Source organism: Solea senegalensis, linkage group LG16, assembly GCF_019176455.1.
Source record: "Solea senegalensis isolate Sse05_10M linkage group LG16, IFAPA_SoseM_1, whole genome shotgun sequence".
Lineage (NCBI taxonomy): Eukaryota > Metazoa > Chordata > Actinopteri > Pleuronectiformes > Soleidae > Solea > Solea senegalensis.
In genome coordinates, this window is record NC_058036.1 from 3,423,443 (window position 1) to 3,438,201 (window position 14,759).

General features: G+C 40.0%; 1 protein-coding gene across 2 annotated transcripts in view; it reads right to left on the bottom strand.

Moving 5' to 3' along the window:
* The window catches only part of myo6b (myosin VIb), a 32,832-nt gene that overhangs the window by 5,496 nt on the left and 12,577 nt on the right, over positions 1 to 14,759 (bottom strand). For both annotated transcript variants that reach the window (XM_044048295.1, XM_044048294.1), the window contains 14 exons: positions 14,619 to 14,691; positions 11,608 to 11,735; positions 10,693 to 10,788; positions 10,322 to 10,492; positions 9,452 to 9,490; positions 9,124 to 9,217; positions 8,664 to 8,794; positions 8,333 to 8,410; positions 8,069 to 8,198; positions 6,865 to 6,955; positions 5,981 to 6,131; positions 4,508 to 4,716; positions 4,327 to 4,405; positions 2,036 to 2,196 (listed from right to left, as the gene is read on the bottom strand). In XM_044048295.1, coding sequence (XP_043904230.1) covers positions 2,036 to 2,196; positions 4,327 to 4,405; positions 4,508 to 4,716; positions 5,981 to 6,131; positions 6,865 to 6,955; positions 8,069 to 8,198; positions 8,333 to 8,410; positions 8,664 to 8,794; positions 9,124 to 9,217; positions 9,452 to 9,490; positions 10,322 to 10,492; positions 10,693 to 10,788; positions 11,608 to 11,735; positions 14,619 to 14,691 — 1,631 coding nt within the window. The remainder of the gene's footprint in view (positions 1 to 2,035; positions 2,197 to 4,326; positions 4,406 to 4,507; positions 4,717 to 5,980; positions 6,132 to 6,864; positions 6,956 to 8,068; positions 8,199 to 8,332; positions 8,411 to 8,663; positions 8,795 to 9,123; positions 9,218 to 9,451; positions 9,491 to 10,321; positions 10,493 to 10,692; positions 10,789 to 11,607; positions 11,736 to 14,618; positions 14,692 to 14,759) is intronic.

A 14,759-nucleotide genomic window follows, 5' to 3' on the forward strand; every position in this document is an offset into this window, starting at 1 on the left:
GGCTATTAGATCAAATGTAATTCTGTTTTCACTGGACCTGAAGATAAGGACCACGCACACTCACTGCGAAAGACAGTTTGTAGCTTTAAACACAGAGCTAAGTGGAAATTAAATGCCATGGATAATGTGCAAGTGTCCGAGTTTAAATAAACTTTAAGGATTAGGAGTAAGAGGGTGATGAGAGTTGTCGGGCACGTAACAACAACTACTGCGTACCACTGCAAAATTACTGTGACTTTGTCAGTGCAAAATAATGATTATTAAAGGTGTGAAATTTACTGCTCACAGCGGAATGTAAAGGAGGAGTGAATGAGAGCATTACATTATTTGTTCACGACTAGTTTTTACTCTTTAACCCCAGTGTGAAGCCACTAAAATAACCCTGTAAAATGTATGAAGGATTTATTTTCTCATTACATCTATAGTTTGAAATAATTTCACATCTTTAGGTAAGAACAAAACATGAAAGGCATGTTTTGTTGTTTGTTTAAACCGGTTTTAAGTTTTCGTCAAAGCCTCTTCTTCCTTTCCTCCTGCTGGACATGAAATGCAGGTGGGCCCAGCTATGAACTCTGAGGTGTCCTGATGCAGAAGATGACAGTTGCATTTTTTTCCTCCACCTTGTTGGTTATTTTTGTCTCTGTCTGGACACCTGTGAGTCAGCAAAGTTCACTCTCAGCAGTACAGAATAATCACTGTGTCGCTGGTCACAAACATTACATATTTTATCTTGAGGTGTGTGTGTGTGTGTGCGTGTGTGTGCGTGTGTACCTGGTAATCCTTACCTTGTGGGGACCTAAATCTGTTTACACAGTCACGTTATGTATGGGGACTTGTCTTTCTTAAGGGGACAAAAATGTAGTCCTCATAATTACTACAATATAAGGTGAAGACATGTTTTAAGTTAGGTTGAGGTTAGGATTTGGTCAGTTAAACCTTAGAACACAGAGCATTTTGGCTGCTTTTCATTTTTCCATTGTATACAGTATATACAGAGGGTATAAGACAATATAGTGTTTAATATCCTTTTTTCAGCACAACCTAAACAATCTGATGATTTCTTTTTTCATTTATACCAACTATATAAACACACCTGCACAAAAAGTACTCATAACTTTTACAATCGGATTGAATTTGGAAAATATATCACATTTCAAAGTTCACTTGGCTCTTTTTTGTGAACAAAAATAATGTATTTTGTGACTTCTGCACAATTATGGCTACTTTATATCACTACTAAAAATGTGATATAAAATGAATCATAACTTTGACTCAACAACACATAAGAAGATTATTACCATGGGTGCACCTGTTAATTAATGTAAGTCAATGTAATGTTCTCTGAAGTCATGGAAACCAGAGTGTGTGTGCATAATAGTTATGAAGTAGTTTTAAAGCAATTATAGGTCTTATGTTTTTATACTTTATTTGTGTTATTTATATCTGATGCACAGCACTTTGACCTTTTTAACCTTTTCAGCTGCTGTTATAAAGTGCTTTATAAAAATAGTTGGATTGGATAAAATACACAATAATGAAGAAGACAGGAACAGCTGAAAAGCTTTGCTTTTGTCAGCAGTGGCTATAGGAGAAAGGGGGAAGCACATACACAGTCGAGCTCATAAGCCTGCGTTGTGCACCAGCACTCCGGACTCATGCGAAGCCAAATCAGATGAGCAACATAACAAACTCACACAATCACTACATTACGGAGTTAATGCCACCTCACATGATTCCCACCATCTTGGGAATAATTTGACAGTTGATTTTTAAACTTGAGGGGTTTCTTTTCTGTTGGCTTTGCATTGTTGGTATATTCTTGCAGCTAAGAGATTAAGGACGATGATAGAGATTAGAGATTAGGTGGTTCTTGGTTATGGGCTGTCAAAGGACACTGCACTGGTGTTTTAAATGGTAATGGCTGAGATTGAGGAGACAGGACAGAAACAGGAGAAATGAAGTTACACAAGCACACTGAGGTAAACACTACTTAGTTACCCTGCACAAATATGTATCATGGCATGGTGTGCAGTACCTGCGCAGGCTTGCGTCAATCTGTCCCTCCTCGGTGATCAGCTCCGCCTCGCTCTGAGCGATTCTCATGGCTAACTCCCGGTCCCTCCTCTCCTGCTCCAGTACGGTGGCACGCTGGACCTGCTCCTCACGCTCCAGAGCCAGCTGGACTTCCAACTCTGCCTGTGAACAAGACAAACACAGGCAATGTCATTTCTACTTTCATTGTCTGTTCATAAAATCTAGATCCTGTCCAAATACTGATTGTGCCATGTGTGCCGGACCCTTAGTAACAATTAGATTAGGCCTACTTATCTATCCATCGATCCATTTATTATTTTTCTATTTCTGAAGACCAACTAGTTTTACTTTACACTAGAATATCTTGCATCAGGCACCTACAGGTAACATAGCTCCTATATACACTATATGTAAAATGAATGAATCTGTGAATATACGGGCCTATGTATAGTCAGTATAGTAGTATATTCATCCATTTTCCTTAGAGAAACTCGCTAATGAAGTCCACAATGGATCCTTTTTTCTCTGCGGGGCTTTAAATATGAATATCTTTCCAGTTGAGAATATATTATTTATATTGTGGAATGGTCAAACCAGTTGCTGTGATACATGACCAGACTGATACATGAGAGCCAAAAAAAAAGAGTGATGTTTCCGTTTGAAAATGGATTTTCAGCCCCAAATCTTTCATGGCACGCTACCTCCCTCCCTCCCTCTCTCTCTCTCTCTCTCTCTCTTTGATTAAATATCCTCCAGGAGTCAAATCAAATTCACTGATTGCACAACAAATCCTGTGAAAGTGAAAAAGAAAATCATGGATGTAACAGACAGAAGTAGAAGTAGAACAGAAGTAGTTATAAATATACTCAGTTAACTATCTTGGAAAATAAAGAAAAGCATCCAACTGAGTGCTAGTGTCTGTTTAAAGGTATAAATATTGCACAAGCTGGTGTAACACGAATGTGGTCGTACAAAGTATGGAGACAGCGCGAGAAGGTGCTTGGCAAAACTTTGACACAGCAGAAAATAACAGAGCACTGAAGACACAGCAGAAATATTTAGAAAGTTTACCGCAGCTGCTCTGAGCCTTAGAAATGGCGATAAACAAACTTTGCAAAGAGTCTCGGGAGACGGTTGGCCTGTGACAGCCTGGCGTCAACAGTCTCACTGCTCAGGAGGAAAAAAATGACAGCATGCAAATGTCAAATTGGCAGTGAGTGAGTGTAACAAAAAAAAACAACAACCAATAACTACAGAGAGCACTAAGTTCCCCACAGTGTAAATACTCACTCCTATTTTGCAAGGTTAACAATTGTTTTCTAAAAACACCCTGAATCCAGATCCAGGCCGGATCACGACCACCAACTCATCATTTCTTCCTCCTTCCTCCATAATCTCCAGAAAATCCAAATCTGTCCCTTACTTTGTGAGTTATGCTGCTCAAAAAAGCAAACAGACAAAAACCCACAAATACATAACCTTCTTGAATGTGACAGGTGGTGGGGGAAGGAAGGGAGAAAGCATAGATGACAACACGATAATAATAAAAACAAGAGATAGCATAGGAAGAGGTAATGGAATCGTCAATCAATCTTGTGAAAACCCTGTGGATTCCCTCTGGGAATCTGACCAATGTGATCAGTTGCCATGGGAGACCAAAGAGCAAATGAATGTTTCTCTCACAGAAGTGCAGGCAGAGTTTACCCCCAAGACGAGACATGAGAACCATACTGGTTTTATTTTTTATCTTTCTGCAATGACATTTATTTGACGTCTCAATATAGAGACAATCTGTGTCAATTAATGTCCAAGAAAGTAGCCTGTCCAAATGAATATTTGGCATTTCTGCCTGAAAATGTATTCAAATCAACTGATGACTGCTTGTTTTAGCTTTATTGCTGTTATATGCGCAGTCGCATATCAAATGTATTCATTTCTTGATTCAATTCTTGCTATCGCTCGGATTATTCCATGTTCAAACCTCCAAACAGACCATAACAATTCAGTAAAATGCAATAGAAGCTGACTGACTGTACTGCAGGAGACCATCTCGCTCAAATGAAATTATAATGGCAGTTTATGAGAGGTGAGTCACTGCAGGGGAGACGGGGGTCAGTCAGGGACCTCACGGAGGGAACACACGAGACATAGGCGACACTGCACTTCTTAAGTTTCTAAACGTATTACGTGCTGGTTCATCTTTCTTAACTTCTGTCCTCGGCATTGCAACTTTTCAGCGAGAACGTATAACAGACGACCACGGGGAAATGTCACATTGAGGGTGATCCCAACCTGTATGACCTTCTCTTCTGTCTCCCTCTTTTTTCTGTCCTCTTCATCCTGCTTCCTCTTCAGCTCCATCTCTGCTTTCCTAAAATGTTTGTGGAAAAGTGTATAAAGACATTAACGGACACCGACAGACTTAAAATATCAAACATTTACGTTTACATAGGCGAAAACCATCAGCACTTACAGTCTTCTGTCCTCTTCCTCCTGTTTGCGTCGTTGCTCTTCCTTGTCCCTCCTCTTCCTCTCCTTATCCATCTCCTCCTCAATGTGCTTCAGTCGCTCACTCTCTTCCTCCTCTTGCTTCTTCTTTTGCATGGAGGAGAGCAGCTGCTCTGAGCGTTTCACCAGCCCCTGGTAGTCCGTGTCAATCTCTTTCCAAGTCATCATTGTGGTCTGGGGTTTAGAGGGAAGTGTGACACGTTACGTTCACGGAATCTTGCTGGAATTCAAAAAGCCATAGTTTGCCTTGGACATTGTAACTATGAGGTGTTTATTAATGACAAGTAACGCTAGGACTGGTTTAATATGGCAGATAAAAAAGTATTGATAATTATCACAATAAATCCTCAATAAGTTTTGAAGAAACCGGTTAATTGTGGTTTTAAACCTCTTAATAGAACTAACACTGAGCACATCTGAGACTAAACAATTACATTTACCAAGGACGCACCTGCAGCACACAAGGGTTAAAGTGTGCACATTGCATAAAGTCATATGTATTGAATCTTTTGTGTATTGTTATTGAAGAAAAGTACACTGCAATATTTTGTTTTTCAATTATCGCCCAGCTCTACTTTCAGAAGTCAAACTCCTGTATTCATGTTAACTCGGCCTAACTGAGGCCTTATGTTCCCATCACACAAAAAAGAACAAGAGGATAATGAGCGGGGGCAGAGGTTGATTCATTACAGTGGCACGGGGAGCGACAATGGCAAGGTCTTGTCCCTGATGCATAGAGGACTGAATGACAGCCATTGGCGTCTCATGCATTATTTACTCAGAGATGCCGCGTCAGGAGTCATTTCAAACACACAGTGCCATGAGTGTCCACACTGCAGCTGCTAATAAGCTAACAGAGATACACAGGACATTTTGATGGAGGTGGGGGGGGAGAAGAAAGGGTCAGGCATTGTTGTCATTAGGGCACCTGTGAGCATAAATGTTGACTGCATCCATGTGAGGGTGTCCACTGAAATTCTTCTTGATAGAGCCCTACAAGTCTGAGGGGCTTGTGAATGTTATTATGTGAGATGATTGTCTGTGGCCAGAAGGTCCAATAAGACTGGTGCTTATTACACCGGAAGAGCTGGGGTTTCAATGAACACGTTTGATAATCCAGCAAAACAGTCTCGCCAAATGAAATTACTGGCAATGAGAGGGTTTCTTCCTCTTCGCTCATCTCTTCTTTTATCCTACGGTGATAGAAAATATTGATTCGCAGAGAATAAATGAGAACAGGACACAGGGTACAGTGTACAAGAGGAGAAGACTGGCTTTTTGCCTGGGAGCAATAGGTCTAAATGCAGATAAGCGTGTTGTTTGTATATCTGGAGTAGTCATAGACATATTTATAGAAGTGTGCACCCAGCTGACTGGTGGTATCAGGCTGAAAGATAACCCAGCCAAAAAACAATTACCCCTGTGGCGTCTGACTCACCTTTATCTTGACTAACAGGGCATCTATGGCAGAAGCCAACTCTTGGACCAGTTTGGCCATCTCCTGTTTGCCCTCCTTCAGCCCGTTTACCACCTCATTGAAGCGCTCCATGTGTTTCTTCAGATTTCTGACCTTGACCATACCATCAATGCTATAAGAAGAAAGAATAATAGACACTTAGATGCAAAGGTCATGGATCTAATTTACAAGGCAAAAGTAGCAAGACTTGTCATTTTACATGACCGAATGTGGGATGTTTGATGCATTATTGTGTCAGGAAAAAGTGTGAAGGTGCCATGCAACACGATTGAAAGTGAGGAAAGAAAATTGTAATTTCACAGAAAAAAGCACTAATCAGAGATTAACAATATTTTAAGAGGGTAAAATGTAATTTTCACGAGAAGAAACCCTGAAAAAAGGATATTGTGACTGTGATTGTTATTCTGGAAACATCGTTGTTTTCATCAAAATCAATACAAATACTGTTTGGTGTATTGTAAAGAAGTAACCACAACTATACATAGGTGTATACATAAGTATGTTCATATAAAACAAATAATCTGTGAAACTACCCTAAAATCCATTATCTAAACAGAAAGTTTTACCAGAACCATGTTTCCAAGAACAACTAGAAGACAGCAAGTCATGTAGTGTATTTCCCACACCAGTACAAAGACCGTTTCACCACAGATTACTTTGTGGTTTGATTTAAACTCCTGAATGCATGATGAGTAAAAGCATGCATGAATCCTTTTAAATAAAGAGCACACGCACAGAGAGTCGCAGGGTAAAAAGCTGAAAGAAGAGGGCAAGGGGCAGAGAAGGTGGTGAGAGTCGTGTTTGTGCGTGTGTGTGTCGGGTACAAGGAACAGGGAGACACGCACCGTGGCTTATGCTTTTTCTTACACAACCACATGCGGACAGTCTTCTGAATCTTAATGCAGGCCGAAGCTCTGTAACTCATCTTGTTCCTTACTGTTGAAGATGAGGGGGAAAAAATGAGCAAAAATAAAGGACAAATACATATTTGAACAAGTTAAAATTCCAAAATAATTTGAATACTTGTCCTTCATGTTCTGCGCTTAAAAAGTCAGTAAGTTAAAGCATAAATTATGATACAGCTAATAATATAGCAATATATGCGTATATTCACAGGTGCAAATGAAACAATACAGTGACGTGTTGAGGGAAACATACATTTCCTCAGGTAACTGAAAGTGGGGTCATACAGAGAAAGTTCTGCTATTAACTTTAATGTCATTTCATATAATGCTTTTACATTAATATGCAGACGCAGTGATGCGCTTTGTTAAATTGTGGAAACATTATCTTGGCACAGAATGTAATGGTTCAACCAGATACTGCTTTGTTTTTGCTGTGGGCTGAAGCTTCAGAAGGAATGTCAAAGTGTGGAATATAATTCAGTAAAGCTACTAAAAGTGTATATTTAATTGTGAGCAAATGACAATGGAGCTAATAGTTCTCCAGAGGAAGATACAATGAGAGAAATGTGATGTGCTGATGGAGGGCTTTGTGTGGAAGCCTCTTTCTGCAGGTGACAGAGTTGCTAAGAAGCACTTAGTGAGATGTGGGTAACAAGTGTCACCTCTCTGTTGGAAGGGATGCATTCAGACTAGGCAGCGTATGGGAGTATGATGACAGTGCACCCGGCAGTTAATTGTGTAGCCTACGATTATTTGAAGGCTGGATCACTGAAACAGATTTAATATACAGAAAAATAAGGTTCTGTAATGATTTTTTTTTTCTAATCTAACCAGATTAACATTTAGCAGGGAAATGTCTAAAATCTCAATCACAAATCCTGCCGCTGTATTTCAGTCCAGGGTCCGGTCATAGAGGAAGTACTGAACACATTATTATTATACATAATTAACTGATTCTAATGATAGTTACACTAAAAACAACTGCTTGACTCCGCCCACGTTGAGTAGGTACAAGGCGGAAAAGGGGCTTAAATCTTTCCTTACAACTACAGCGCACTGTTGACACTTTGTGGTGATGTGGGTTTCCTTGATTTTACGTTTCCACTTTGCAACCCTTGTTGTGTTGTGCGTGGATTTAACATACGTTTGATGACCGACAGGCAGCACCACTGGACTTTCTTCCAGCAGCTACACATCAACCACTTGTTGACTTTCTTCAGCAGCTCTGCGAGGTGGTCCGGATCAGACTTCATGATCTGGTCAAACTCTGCAAACTGTATGTACACACACACACACACACAGAGAGAGTTCTTGGAAATCAGGGCATATTCTTGCTCTCGGGGGTTGTGGTGTATACATAATGACCTGCAAAATGAGGGGGTAATTAATTTTGTGGACTTAACTGTACCTTTCCAGGGCGGAAGAACACTCTGGTCAGTCCGAATTTAAAGTCATTGTCATTGAGTCCCAGAGCTTTGAACAAAGCCTAAAGAGGAACATATTCACCTTCAGTGACACAGCAGCAACACCGAATTTAGGGCACGAAAACGTTTATGTTAATAATAATAATAATAATAATAATAATTAATAATTTTCTCAATGAAGTCAGTGGTGTTTCTCCGGCTATGAACAAAGTTCACCGCTAATTAGGTTTTGTTTTAAATAGACTAGCTTGTTATATAACAGCGACAGCACACGTTGGGGTTTTTCACCGCTAAATGAGATTATGTAATCCCCACCTTGCAGAAGAGTCGTGGATTCAGTCGTGTCAGTTTATCTGGCATGTACTTTTTATACATGTTGTAGAGTTCATGGAAGGGGGCTCTGGAGGGGAATCCGCCCTGCATCAGGTCCAGCACTGACACCATGCCTGATCAAAACAAAGGATTTTGACTTACAAAGAGTTATGAAAGAGCAACACCATTGCCTGGGGCATTATCGTTTTGCTGTACAATGATAGGAACAATAGTATCACTTGCTGTTTCTCTAAGTGGAGATTAAAGCAACAAAAAGCCAATAACAAACCTCTATGGGTATTATATCCAATGCGTGTGCTCAGCATAAAATGTAAAATAACTGTGTGAGTTTAGGAAACTAATGGCAGTGCACTTTTCATTCAGTGCAGTACTATTTGTACCCCATATATTACATTTCCATTAGGATCTAGGTATCGCTGTATCAACCTTAGATGTACTTTACCTGAGCACTGCAGCTGCGAGAGAATTAGAGCTCCTTCAAACTGGTGGCTGACCATCTTCAGGTTGGGTTTTACACAGCGAATGAAACTCGAGCCCTGCACACACACACACACACACATACATACATTTATCAGCAAGATTGATCTGTCTGGTAATGGTACTTCTCAGTTTCTGCCTGCTGTTTGTATGTCCTGAGTCTATATAGAACACATTGTACACTATATTACACAATATAATAAGGAATTATGGTACAATATTTTGGTACAAAGCAGGAAAGCAACAGATGTCTTTACAAAAATATCGAACAAAACAAAGTAAATGTCACTCACAGTGCTGCGAAGTTTCTCCAGCAGCAGGTTCAGTTGGGTCTGGGGATAAAAGCAAACAGAAATAGTTGTATTAATGATAATTTGCTTTGAAATGTTTGTGATGATGAAAAAGGTAAAGAAGACCATGGAAAAGAACACTGGAAGGAAAACTTGGGTGAATAACTAAATGTTTAACGCAGCTTATTCTAACTAAAGCTAGAATTATTATTGATCATCGTCATGGTCAACTCCAAGTCGGGTAGATTCAAAATAGACACAACATACTGATGAAGAAATTATGTTTTGGTTGCTGTTAAAACCTCTGAACTCCTCTGTGGGAAAGCCTGAATATCTAAATCTTTCTTTTTTAATTTTTTAAAAAAGTGTCTACACCACCTGTTCTCTACCTCCTCTCTATTATACCTCAAGCTGACTTTATCCAGCTTTATCCACCGTGGAAGGTTTTCTCAGAGGAAAGAGTAAGGAGACTGGAGGAACCCTAAGAGGGGGAAACTTAAATAAGCAGGAGAGAGAAAGAGAGAGAGAGAGATAAGGGGTTGGGAAGAGGAGTGTAAAGAGGAAAGGTTACAGAACAGTTCTGAAGACGGAGAGTTAGAAAAGTACGTAAGTAGGTAAGACATATTGTAGAGCAATACGCACACATTGTACACACTAAAGATCTACACATTATTTTACCAGCTTTGATCCATTATAGTCTTTAGTCCAAAAAATTAAGAGATTATAAATGAAATTCAAAGTCATATACTGTACAATAGTGTGAAAATGTAAAAGGATAAGTCATCAGTGTGAGTAAACGTCTATTCTTTGGAAATGTGGGTGTTATATTTATATGGGCAGGTTTCATTTATTTTCAGGGACTTTCACACTGACCTTAAACTTGTTGCCCACGCTGATGAAGCCCAGTTTGCCTGCCTTCTGCTTCGAGTCCTTGGCGGTGTTGGAGTTCTCAAACAGCTCTCGAACAAATTTATCTTTCGATTCACACACTAAACTCTCCAAAGACATGTGGAGGGCATCGTTATTCTTCTCCACAAAACGAGTCTATGGACACAGACGCGCACACGCACACGTTCAAATGCTGATATTTCTATGCATATGGTGACATATACATTTATAAAGACACAGTACATGAATGCAAACACCAGCCAAAGAATATGTTCATCCCTGTGGCAACCAACACTCATCGCAACTGAATAAAAGTATGACATTTTGCAGATCAGACGAATAATAAGCTAACTGACTGTTTCATAGCAGACTGCTCCAGCAAAGTGCCTGACGATAAAGCCCTCGTCATCCCGCAGGTTCCTGTGAATGGTCAGCTTTGATTTTCTGGGAACCTAAGTGGGAGAGTGAAAAAGCAATTCATATCTAATGACAGTGCTGCAACACATACAGCACATATTGATTTATCTCTAATTGCATTCATCCCCATCTCCACAGACATCATTATTGAATAGCGTGGGCTGGAAATATTGAATATAGAGAGCAACAAAATTCTGTGAAATCCAGCAGAAGAGTATTATACCAAACACTAAGGGTCATTTCCCCTAATTCAATATGTTTACTGGATGGACACAAAAGAAAACAACTGTACGCAGTCAAGAGAGCTGTGCATATACAGATTTGTGCTACATTCATTTAAGCCCCATTAGCTCTGCCAATGGGAGGATTCACAATAAATTATCCTGAAAGTGCAAAAATTAAAAGGCAGAAATTGTACTTCAGAGAATATTCTAGCCCCATTAGATCCTTCATCACATTTAATTTGCAGTTTTAGTTTTTATCTGAGTAATAACTCTTGCAGTTAGTACGGTTGTAGCCAGCCTCATCAAATCTTAAACAAGAGGAATTTCATGCTTGTAAAGATACAGGCAGTGACATTGGGACTGTGTGTCATTCACAGTCCTGATACATACACAGTCAAAATGAAAATGGCAACAATTGCAGAAACAGCGTGACGTTAAATTGCTACCTGGTGTCACAAAAGAGCTTAATGATATTATTCTCTGTCTCAGTGCTAGATAAAGAGAATAATAGCAGAAAAATGGAGAGCAATAAAGGACAAAGGGTGGGAGATAAAGGAAAAAAAGAAACGCAGTGGAAGAGGAGAGTGTGAAGTTATGGGAGAATGAGAGAGCCCTGCTAAGAGGTCTGACCGTCAGTCTGAAGTGGTCTTTATGCTTGCTGTGAACAGCCAGTGCAAAGTGTTGGTCGCTGGGCTGAGGAAGACGGTTCTCCTCATCCAGAATATCCAGGACTCCCACCAGCTTTGCTTCCACCAGGTCTGGAAACAACAGATATTTATCTGTTAATCACAGTGTTATGGTCTGCAGTATAGCATCAGTATGAATAGTTCATTCACACACGGGCAACAACCCCAGGGCCGAATGTGGCTTGAGAAAGAAACTATAAAAAAAAATTCAAAATGACCCACAGAAATCAAGTAAAGGAAGCGTTATGAATCCAATGAATCCTTAGCACAAAAGATCAGACAATGGTAAATATCTTATCTAGCACTTAATGGAGACCAAAGGGTTCCTACCTATAAAGCATCTAAAACTGGCAAAACACAGCTTAACCTTTATTGTGAAGTAGTCATGACAAGTGCAATGTATCAGTGAGTTTACAAATCAACACTAAAAACTCCACTGATTATTTGTAGCACACATGGCTCTTAATCACATTTATAAATGTAAATGTTATGCATGTTGCAAATTAGAATTGAATATCTGTTGGAGATGGGGGGAAAAATGTATGTGTTGTTATAACTCATTTTGTGTCCCTAAAGAAAGTTAAGGCGTCGTAAGAACTTTTGGAAAAAATGCTTCTCTTCCTGTGTGTTACTTTGTGGAAGACTCCATGTATGCAGATTGCTGTGTGCCATCCCTCCTTCCCTATTGGTGCTCCTGCTTCCTGTTTCCTGCCTTCCTGCCTCTCTTCCACCATCTGCATCCCTCGGTCGGTCGACCCGCCTTTCTACCCCCGTGATTGGTTTGCCCCACTTCCGGCTCACCTGCCCAATCCTCTTTCACCTCCTCATCAGCACACCTGTATATATTGAGGTACAGTCAGTGGGTACTGTGGTTCCATGTGAGCAGCGAGCCCCTGTGCCACGCTGGTCATGAATGTTGTTGTGTGCCTCTTATATTTTGCGTGCATGTTGACTGACCTAGATGAAAACTTTAGTATTGGGGTTTAGTGCTGGTTGTTAGCCTTTTTGCTTGAGCTTTGCACCATATATTTGTTAGTTATTTGTTATCTAGTCAGGCCAGACTTAGGGGTGCTATTGTTTTCTATTTTAGTTTGGTTTCCTTAACCCTTTTATTTTGAGTAGCATCCTCCTCCCTCCCTCCTCCTGTTATTTGGCGTTGTTAAATACAGTATTACCTCAGCATTAAAATGATAATTAAATTATGAACTACCTTCCTTCATCTGGTTATATATGTTGCTCAACCCATTAGTCATATTAAAGCAAGCATGTCCAAAGTCCGACCCGCGGGCCAAACAAGGCCCTCAGTGAGATTTTGTACGGCCGCAACTTCGGTTTTATAATCTATTATTTATGGGCAGGAAGTGACTTGGACCAAAAAATTGACCTTGGTCACGCGTTCCCCCTATTAGCTCAGCTAGTAAGGAGTTACGCTTTGAAACCAGAGTCCTGAATTTAAAACCCACACTGTGACAGCTATGTTATTTGACTCCAGATGTAAAAGAGGCATTTTTTTCACTCCTGCATGGCTTATATTTGGTTACATTTCCATTTAAAAATGATAATTGTGACAAAGAAAATTATAATTTTATAAAATGGTGCATTTGTATTTAAATGTCAATGTCTTTATCGAATCTGGCCCTCGTTAGAAAAAGTTTGGACACCCCTGTCTTTAAGTATCTAAAGAAGGGGTGATGTGGGAATCGCAGTAAGTGGAAATGATTTTTATTGTTTACTGTTTGTGGATGTGAATATTCAAAGCGCAAAACATGTTCATCAGGATCAGGCTGCTCATGTAGCCATATAATCTGAATTATTCATGGGGCTTGCTGTGTTTGAAATATAATCTAATAGCCAAGGACCTCAGGAAAAGAAAAAAAAAAAAATTTGCATGGCCAAGCACCTGTGCATAAATCCTGGAGATTGATGGGGGGAATTAATGGACAACCCAAACGGTCATTTGCAAGTCATAAATGTTATTCACGGCTGTCAGTTAACCTCGCACCCGAATAATCACACCCTTTGAAATACAAATCAAACAGTTTCACCTTGATACGCTGACTACTTCATGTCATTAATTTGAGGATTTGTTGGGGGACAGGGACAACAAAAACAAGGGGGTATCATCTCTCCGGCTTCTCGCAGCACAAAAGAGGCCATAAAATACTCATTAAGCTTACTCCCTTCAGATAGATAGATGTGCCAGCTTCTTGGATAATGAGCAGTTGGTATTTCTGTCCCTCTGACAGGTGTATTTTTGCTGCTCTGACGTGTAGCCCAGAGCACAAGGAATGGCCCAAATGAAAGCCATGTGGGTGACCTGACATCACACTTGAACACACCTCAGTATGTTTGTGCTGTGAGGGCTCATCTCTGTCAGTATTGTTTGTGTTTTGCAGCAGAAACCCCTCAAAGGCAACTCTTCATCTTAATGATGTACCTGAGTGTCAGTCGACAGACCTGCTTTCACCTGCAGAGATCGGCCGAGGTACGAGATACATGTGGACATCAATAGACATCCTCCTGCACACACGTACAGTACTTTGATTTTGATCAATCGAGAAGCAGATCGTGTCAACCATCTCGTCAGCTTTAGAAGGAGATATGTTCTAGGTGTTCTCACTGGAGCCATGCACTTTTGAAAAGTCACTGTCCACACAGTGAAGTGAAAGAAAACAAAATTAAAAATTGGAAATTGGAAATTGTATTCATAATTATGTTTGAAGAAGAACTGAAACTAGTGATTGAGACCAAAAACTTTCCCAGTAAGGTGTTAACTGACATTTTAAATCATGTAAGAAGGATGGTCAGTTTGTTTTTGCAACCTGTGGAGCCATCTTCCCAATCACCATTCAGGAGAATACAGATTTACCAAACCTGTAGATTACATTTGTTATTTAATTCAAGTCTGTTGGGTCACCAGGGTTTTGGGAAGGTAGATGACACTGGGAAACCTACCTATGCAGTCCTGATTGTCAACATAATGGACCTCGTTCACTCCCAGTCCTTCCCTTTGATAGAGTTCTTGTTCCTGCAAAGACATGTCCAAAAATAAACACTAGAAATAGCTTTTTTTTTAAAGTGTCTCATGAAATGCAT